We start from the raw sequence: 9,563 nt of genomic DNA on the forward strand, positions 1-9,563 counted from the left end.
TATGTATATGCTATGTCTCAACGCACCAACCTTCCATCATTCCAAAGTTATATTTGTTTCCATCAGAATCAAAATCCGACCTGGACTTCACCGAACTCAACTGCACTGGGTCAGACTGAACCCAAAAGAGTCCGGAGAAACCCTATTGGGAGCGGAGACCCCGCGATGGAAGAATGGAATTCGGATGGACTGAAGAAAATGTGGATGAGAGAGAAGTTTTCAGGAAGATGGAGACTTCTGGACTCTTTTGATATTTATCAATGGCATGCATGTATGTAAGATCTTATGTATTCATTGAGGACGGTCTCGATTCATGAGGAGGTAGTTAGGGGTCGATACCAGATTCAAGCTCATTGGTCATTGATCATCTAGTGAGCCCGCCGGGAACGAGAATCATTGATTGGAGAGATGGAAAGTTCCATATCTCCAAGAGCCAACTGGCCGAGGGCCAAGGTGTACTTCGTAAGCACGGGATGTTGGAGATCGGGGTTTGGAGGAAGATTAGTCCAATGGATTTGAGATTGATACTCACGTACTCACGTATTGCTATTATCCTGTCTCGAGCTTGTTACCTATTTAGTACCTGTCGATGGATTGTGGTAGGAATTGAATGAGGAGGAAGCAATTCGCCACGGTTGTCACGGCGTCGAATCCTTTTGGGAAAAATTATATCTCCGTACATAGGATAGGTACTCGAGTACTAGATAACCTCAGTGGGGACAGATACAGCAATCTGTAAAATAGAATAAGCAGAGTCCCATTCTGAAGCATTCCAGCTTTTGGCTATTATATGTATGCTTGTGTAACATACTATGTCTCATGTACCTCTCTACGGAGTATACTCTGCTTTTCTATTCCTATTCACTACAATCCCAAGCCCACCCCTCATCCTCGGTTCTACATCGCCAGAATCGGCAAATCCTTCTCTCCTCCTGCCTCTCCATCCTCGCATCTTCCAGAACTTCACAAACTCCCATCTGCCGATCCATCACTTTCTTTCGCAGAAATGTTTCATTAGGTCCCGTTGGAAGTGGAGATCTCATGCCGTTTTGGGGTCGTGGTGCATGGGGTGGTAAAATTCTCCCACAGGGAAATACGAGATGAAACGAGCTATTGTTTGTAATTTTTGTGGATCCTTGTAGGGATGGGATTGGATGGAAATTATGGAGTGGTCCTGAGTATGGAATAATTCATCTCATATGTTCACGTTTACCTGTCTAGGTATCTAGTTTGTAACTCTATAGAGGTAATAAATGATAGGTGTTGATATGGTAGTTGTCGTTAAAGTAAGAATACCAACAAAACCATTCCTTCCCATTCCAATCATCTACAAACCGCAGGCACAAAAATCCCCAAGGCTGAATAAATGAAACCTATTTTCAGAACTCGCCTGTCCTTCGCCCCTCGTGTAACATTTTCGTACCTACCTTTAATTTATTTATACCTCATTGTGCATATGCATGCCGAGGAGAATAAATCGATGCATTTGCATTTGCATTTGCATATGGCGTAAGCCCTCCATTCACAAGGCTTAATCACCCCCCAAAGAATTGGAAAAAGGGGCACCCAGTATTAAACTTTTCACGTGCCAAGAAGCCTCCCCTGACGTGGATGGTCTAGAGTGGCCCGACCCGCAGGTAGAGTACGGATGGAGTATGCATGTGTGCGTAATTAATTACTCAGCCCCTACCTAGTCTCCTAGCGTGTGAAGTTTGCACGAACTCTTTTTTTGGGGAGGGGAGGGGAGGGGATGATCAACGGTTTGTGTCTGTCTAGGTAGTTTGTGGTAAATAGTAAGTAGTAGGTTAGTAACTGACTAGTGTATGTAGTACAAAATACGGTACGGGAGTGTCTAAAGAAGTGGAGAGTTGGAGAAATTGTAGACTAATTCCCCAAATGAGACTTGATTGACAGACTAACTGACTGACTGTGAAGGGAAACCAGAAAAAAGGATGATTCATGAGGGAGTGACATGTTTGACATGTTCATGGCGTAAGAATCCTTGAAAATCGGTTGCAGATGGTGAAAAGGTACTGGACGCAGGGCTCTGGATGGAGGGTGGCGTTTTGAGAGGCGAGTGGCGTTTTAAGGTACGCCTATCATTGATGAGATTGATGGATCGTGTACATGATATCGTCGGTACCTTTTCTTTTTTCGCGTGTGCAGATTCTGTAACGACTTTGTAACACGATATCAGGGGGAGAATGCTTGGAAAAGGTTATTGGGCTTTTTGTTATAGATGCGGGATGGGGTAAAGGAGAGTAGAGGAGAGGGTAGAGGGTGAGTTAGAGAGCAATGAGTATCTAGATAAAGAGTAAGGACTATAAACTATAGACTATAAACTATAGATTATAGATTATAGATTATAGATTATAGAATATCTTCACTTATACCGTATTTTGACCCCCAAGCTGACCTCAAATCTCGCTTCCTATAATCAAAAAGAAGCCTTTTAATTCACAATCACTCCCTAATTAGTTGATACACGCGATGAAGAATGTATAGAAGCAGGGGAATTATATACATCTCCACAATTATCCATGTCCCCCGGGGGCTTAATTACGGTATGCTAAGCTCATAAGCTGACTTTTTTCAAGGTTAGATAGTATTCACGAGTATTCGTGCCATTGACCATCAACCATTAATCATTTCTCATTGACCCTCTCGACCTCTCGACCCTCGCTCTTTCCCTTCCACACCTTCCACCTTTCAATGGTCCCTATCTAATCTCTCAGGGGTTCAAAGCAAGCATTACTGCACATTTCTTTTTTTAAATCCATCCTTAAACCTCCGAAATACATCTTTTTCATCCAAACACATCCATTTGGTCTGTTGTCAGACTCTCTCTCTCCCTCTCTCTCTCTGAGCCACCGAAGATTCAATACGGAAGTCTTCATTCATTCATTTCATCCGAATCGGAATAAAAAAGAAGAAGAGATCCAGTTTTATTTTCAAACACTCCCTCCTTTACCATCCATCCATCCATCCATCCATCCATTTAATCTACAACCTTACATGACTCTCGCTCATTGACTAAGATCTTCCCCAATTCTTTTCCAAGCTCCAGCATTTCATAGCAGAGTCAAGAACCGGGTTAACTTGCGAACCCATTCACATATCGAGTCATATACTACATATTAACCAGGTATTTCGAGGATACGAAGCAAATCTGATTCACTTTGTCAAGTCCGTTCATTCGTTCATACCAGACATACGCATAACCGAATCTGGACCTTTCCTTTACAAACACCATCTACCCACAATTTTTGATACCCACCGTGGCATCCATACACTCTTTTCTCCAATCATTCTAGACTCCTATTTCGAGTCGACCCAACCTTTCAAGCCTTAAAGAATTTCCACAAAACCGACATCATGGCCGACGATTTTGGGGGTCATGACCCATTAACTTCCTCAACTCTTCCTCACGACAATCCCAATCCAACCGTTATTCATCCAAATCCTGAGAAGATTACTCCTAGTAGACAGAGCACGATGAGGTCTAAGGGTGGATTTGAAGCACATGCTAGTGGAGCGACCACTCCAAGTAGTTTCAAGAGGCAAAGCAGACATGATTTAAATTTGGACGATTATTTTGTATGTTTATATCCTTCATCATTGCTTCCAGTCAGATCTTCTACCTTTCATCTGATTCACCCCAAACTCAACCCTCCATAAACCTCTCAATATGACTAACAACCTCTTCATCAATAGGTCGGACCAAGAAACCTCGATGCTCATTCCAAACTTCCATATTTTATGCGCCTTCATGGATCCGTTATTCCTCGAATGATAGTACCTCTTTTCTGGATCGCATGTTGGTCTACTTTAATTACATGTATTTCGAAATTTTCGGGTACAGAATTGGCTGTTAATACCTTACTTTTGACGGTCCTTGGTTTTGTTATTTCTTTGGCATTAAGTTTCAAGAGTACCACTGCTTATGAACGGTTGGTTCCCCTCTTTCATTTCTTCCCCTTTCTGCATGGGAACTTTGCATCAAAAAATTCGAGCGCAGCGAGCTAAAAGGGGGTTTGGGGGCTTGCCCCCCATATATGATACCATCTTACCAGTCAATGTTAGACATTGAAGAGTCAAGTCTCTTTGAAGTGACGCTCCGCTGGCTCTCCGAGGGCCATTGCCATGGAGGCAGACCAAAATTATCAAAACATTGTTATAGAGCCTTAACTAACATAAAAAATAGTTATTTCCGATGGACGTAAAGCATGGGCATCTCTCTCGGTCCAATCCCGCAACCTAGCTCGATTCATCTGGGTCAACATCCAAGAACGTGAAGGTGACATGGGAAAAGAAGATCTTCTCGCAAAAGTAACGGGTATCAATCTCGTTCTTACCTTTGCTGTTGCTCTCAAACATAAACTTCGTTTCGAACCATATGCCCATTATGCCGAGATCTCTCCGCTTTAACCCATCATCTCAATACTTATGCTCAATCGGCCACTACTCCCGAAGTCCTCATCGAGAAAAAGAGAACGCCGTGGAAGCGCACTGGTGAATACCTCGGTCTCAGTTTCGCTGCTAGTAACCCCCGAAAAGCCATCAAGAGATCCAGCAAGCCAGTTGGAAATCTTCCCAATGAAGTTCTCACTTACCTAAACTCCTACGTCGAAGGAACCATCCGCAACGGCACTCTCGATTCTCCCGTCGTCTTGGGTCAAATTCTCGGCTGTATCAACGCTCTCACCGATTGTTCTGCTGCCGCTGAACGTGTTCTCCAAACTCCTCTCCCCATCGGCTATAACATTCTCATTTCCCAAATCGTCTACCTTTACGTCTATCTTCTCCCCTTCCAACTTTATGCTTCTCTCCAATGGATTACCATCCCAGGAACCATTGCCGCCGCATACATCATCGTCGGTCTGATGGCCATTGGAAACGAACTCGAAAACCCCTTTGGAAACGATGTCAATGATCTTCCCCTCGATCACTATTGCGCCGAGCTCGCCCGCGATTTCGATATTCTCACATCCGTCAAAGCACCTTCCTGGGATGAAATCGTCTACGGAGAAAGAACGCGTGACGGCAGATACCGACGCAGAATTGATGCGCGAGAATAAAGTTCTCTGGCCACTAAGCAACTCTGGTGTTAGAATGTGGAGAAACAGAGATGAGAAGGAAATCCGTGATGCGTTGGCTGCGAAGGTCGTTGTGGCGGATAGGAAGAGTCGAGATGCGTATACGAGTGCGGGAGAGGGAAGAGCGAGTACGGCGAGAGCCAGGAGTGGGAAGAGTGATTTGAGTGCCGATAGTGCGGATAGTGCTGCTTAGTGATTTTCTTTCTGGTGTGGATGAATGAAAACATTTGAGGAGTGAGTGGGCAAGAGAGATGAATTGTACAGATATATGGAATAGAACAAACAGTCTTGGATGGGATGGGATGGGATGGGATAAATTGTTATTTGGAAAAAAAAAAAAAAAAGTAGATGAAGACAGTTGGGATGAGCGGAGCGGATTGGAGCAAAGCATGTCACGCCTTTTATTTATCTGATGAAAATCAAAAGTCCATGATTGGTACGTACGCGCGAAAGGCAGAAAATGGGTCGTATGTATGTTTGTATGTATGTATGTAGTATTCACGGGCGTTTTTTGGAGGGAGAATAATGGAGTTGGTTGTTGTTGTTGTTGAATGTACCTAGTTTATTGTATTGTATTTTATTTTTATTTCTATGTCATCTCATCTTCTTTCTGAGAAAATTGCATTTTGAAAATCTCGATCCCATTAATAAAATCAGCTCTCCTCCCACTAATAAACTCGGTTATCCACCCATTAGACTCTTCTATCCCTATACAACTTCTTCGCATGTTGCACGACCATGGAGCAAAATCTGTACCTTTCTTGACGACTCCATTCCTCCGAAAACATTTCTGTAATCAGCTTGACCATCGTAAATGGCAATGGAGTTGTGCAAGGCAATGATTCCAGAATCATCGTAATTCAATTGTCTCATGGAACTCATTCTTTTCACCGTACACTCACCGTCTTGGGGTCTCTCTTTTAACATAAATACTTCGGTTAACCATCGTTGGAACTCCAAAGTCGGAATGTGATCATTTTCGAGGCTGTCCCATACTTTAATGGTGATCATGATAGTTGCTTCGGGTCCAGCTAGTGTGGTAATCTGTGCAAGTTGGGTAGTCCAGTGACTTGCAAGGCCTTGACGCAAAGTACCCTATTTTTCAATGTTAGTGTAATCTCTCCAAAATCAAGTCAAACGTAGAGAGATGATGAACATATTGATTGAGTACAGACCAGGGCCTTTGATAGAATCAATGTACATCTTACGAAGACCGTCTTGATCCTCCCTTTGGCTTGTTATTGAAAGTCTTGAGGTTGGATGACCTCAACAAGTACAAATCCTTCGGCTTTTTCTCACGATATAAATTGCATGACTGCATCTACAACAGTATCTGAAAGCCAGCTTCCTTCGGCAAATCTCTGTAGGTCTTCCAATAGAATGGTCAATCCCGGATTCGAGACTTGCCCGCAAAGAAAAACAGATGAAGTTCCAGGGAATTCCTGAAAAAGTTCTTCCATCTTATCACTATCACCGCTGTGTTGTTGGTCCCGGGAATCTTCAAAACCTTCTGGGTGTAGATTTTGGCTATCTAATTCCTCTCAACAAGGCTTCAATGTCGAGATCATTAGATAACTTGACAAGAAAAGGCTCAAATGCTTTGGCTAAGATTTTCAAATTCTTTGCAAAAGCGCTTTTGTGATGAGTGTATCAAAGTACATAGCACATTAAGGCGAGCAACTGACCACTTCTTGAATCCGGTCCTGTTTGTCTCCTCCCTTTTGGAGTTCGGGCATAAAGAATGGATAGAGGAACAAAACTCCTTTACCAAAGGAATCTACCAATTGAGAAATTTTACCGCCAACTCTCTTTTGCTTGCGGCAATCATCGAGAAATAGTTTCTATAATACATCAGTGCTCGTTCTTATATTTACTGACTAGTGACGATGATACTTACCAGATCTTTCTCAGTGCAAGTGGCCAGGTTTCCTTCCGCCCTCGAGAAGTTTATCTTAGCCAACTTCTCGTAGTACATAGCTTTTCGAATGTCAACAGGATGCCCTTTCTTGAGATTCACAGTCGGATCAACCGCCATTCCTGCTTCCTCGACCAAGTTGTGTAACTCAAAGTCACATCTAACTTGTGCAATTTCTGCGCAGATTTTATCTTTCTTTGCACAAGTAGAAATTTGGCTGATGATGATGAGTTTTAGAATGTGCTCCAGTGGGAAATCACTATCTTGGAAAGAAGGTAACACCGCGTCAACATCACCAGTTACGGATTCAGATTTCGCCTTCATGGCTTTGAAGAGGAAGGCTTTAACTGGACAATCAGTCGTAATGTTTCCCAGTTTTGATCCAACAAAGTTAAAAATAAAGCATCGTCGTTGATAGCACGGCCACAGTACTTGCCAATTCTGAAGGTAGCCACACATGAGCGAATGGGAAAGGTCAATACCTTGTGACTCCCAATCCAATTCCTCTTAGATTTGTTCTTGTTAGAAGCTTCATCGGTTAGATCGATCTCCTTACGTGAATTCTTCTTTTCTGAGACTAGCGGTTGCGACTTTAGAGACGATGGCTTCAGGGCAATCTCTTCTCTGGACTGCGCGACTAACGATGGTGGACTTGAAATGTTGTCATCCAGTTTCATGGGTGACGGCTCGCCTCTCGAAGTATACTGATAGGCATCTTGGTCAACTGATGCAACTGGCATATCTGGGACCTGACTTCTTCTATCCGGAGATTTTGAATCATCAAATGATAATGGGATTGGCATAGGATCAGATTTGATTGCGCGTTGACAAGACTGAGTTTCCGGGGTTTGAAGACCTAGGAAATGAGGTAAATCTGCGACAGACGGAAGTATGGCTTTGAGAGTTGACGACTTTGCGAGTAGTAGTGGACTTCCAGATTCGCATCTATTCTGGATTGGTTCGGCATCATTTGCTTGAGAGCCAAGAGGTAAGGATGAGACTGAAGTTGTTCCTGATCTGCGGCGATGGAAGCTGGAAACTACTTGGCAATGTGTGCAAAGAAAATTATCTCTCTGCTTATAGAATAAACCATGGGCGAAATTAGGTTTCCGACAATTTGTGCATTTTTGAAACGAATCAATGATTTCATCATCTTCTTTCTCTGATCCTGAATCAAGGACTTCCACTTCTCCCATTGCTCCCCGTAGCCTTTTGTTTGATCTCTCCATTTTAGCTCCACGAAAATCCGGGGAAACATGCTCTTGGTCATCTGCCCTCTCCAATGGTGTCTCATTGTATTTATCACTCAGAATCCATTTGGGGCCTTGTTCCTCTCCCGAGAGACATAATCCTGCAAATAAAACTTGAAGCTGCTGTCCTTCCAGAGGAGGCATGTCCTTTAATACCTCCTGCGATGTCATCGCTTCCAAAATCGTCGATTCCGAAAATACCAAATGCCAGAAAGTCGCATCTTGCTTCTTGAGGAAGGGTATGAATTCTTTGGCCGTCGGGTTGTTTCTGTTTACGAACTCCGTTACTCTGTTAATGGGAGGCATGGTTTTGTTGTAACTGGTCTGAAATGATGTTGGTTAATGGAAAGAGGATTGTAAAAGACTGCGTCGCAATTGGCTTTCTCCACTAAGTATTTGACTTCTCGGTGAGATCTCAAATCAATTATTGAAACGCGGAGCTTGAATTCTTGCAGTAAGAAAAGCAAGCAGACTTTGATAAATTGGCAGCAAAGGGGTATAGATCGTTCATATAACTGACCTCTTGAGTCGAAATTGACCGCAACCCTCGATTATCTAGCAAAATGAGCTCAAGTATCAAGAAAGAAGGAAGAAAGGCCGTTATAAAGCTCTTATTCAAGGGATTTTGATGGATATCTTGGTGTTGTCGCAAAGAGAAGTAAGTTCTTGGAGTTGTAGAAGGTTTCGAGTTGTCGAGTTGTCGAGTTGTAGCGTTGTAGAATCAGAATAGGTAAAGTGAGAAGATTCTTGTTGATTGAGAACTAAGGAGGATCACTTTCAAAATTGAAAGGTGAACTCACTCTGTCAATCTTCATAGATGATCAGAGAGGGAAGGGGAGGAAGCAACCGAATCTTATTTCGATTTGGGAAGGTGCGATGGAGACTACCATACACAGACTACCTACCATACACATGATGTCCTACAGAGATGAATATCAAATTGACAAGCATTTTTGTGAGTTACAACTACAACCTCCTAGACTCCCAGCTTTATCGTTCTTCTCTTCAATTACACTACGTTATAGATAAATCATGAATTCCCACAGATAACTTTCACCGAATGGAATTGGAAAAGTGGCACCCACCCAGTAAATATGGAAGACGACGGTGAGATACTGCACAACACAACAAATGCATTCAAGAGGAAGAGAATAGGCGAGATGCGTATATACACAAAAGTCCCGATACTATGCCAGAGCTGCATACAGCACACAGAAGGATCAAAAAGTGCAAGTCCCATCTATCTACATACCTCCACGGTATCGAAAAGACTTCGTTCCTACAAATAGAGTATCCAAGAGT

At 42.9% G+C, this 9,563-nt stretch overlaps 2 protein-coding genes across 2 annotated transcripts; one reads left to right on the forward strand and one right to left on the reverse strand.

The window, feature by feature from the left end:
* Positions 1-3,375: 3,375 nt before the first annotated feature.
* EAF02_006143 (uncharacterized protein) lies at positions 3,376-5,289 on the forward strand (the record flags this gene model as incomplete). Its single annotated transcript, XM_038902191.1, has 5 exons — positions 3,376-3,597; positions 3,715-3,817; positions 4,205-4,336; positions 4,414-5,018; positions 5,074-5,289. 5 exons carry the CDS (start codon positions 3,376-3,378, stop codon positions 5,287-5,289), a joined length of 1,278 nt encoding a protein of 425 aa, XP_038758408.1.
* A 515-nt stretch (positions 5,290-5,804) lies between these two features.
* On the reverse strand, positions 5,805-8,567 carry EAF02_006144 (uncharacterized protein; the record flags this gene model as incomplete). The annotated part of the gene is made up of 4 exons (XM_038902192.1): positions 5,805-6,191; positions 6,782-6,937; positions 6,994-7,358; positions 7,568-8,567. 4 exons carry the CDS (start codon positions 8,565-8,567, stop codon positions 5,805-5,807), a joined length of 1,908 nt encoding a protein of 635 aa, XP_038758409.1.
* Positions 8,568-9,563: the final 996 nt, after the last annotated feature.

This window comes from Botrytis sinoallii (assembly GCF_014898435.1).
Source record: "Botrytis sinoallii strain Bc 23 chromosome Unknown BSIN_009, whole genome shotgun sequence".
Classification (NCBI taxonomy): domain Eukaryota; kingdom Fungi; phylum Ascomycota; class Leotiomycetes; order Helotiales; family Sclerotiniaceae; genus Botrytis; species Botrytis sinoallii.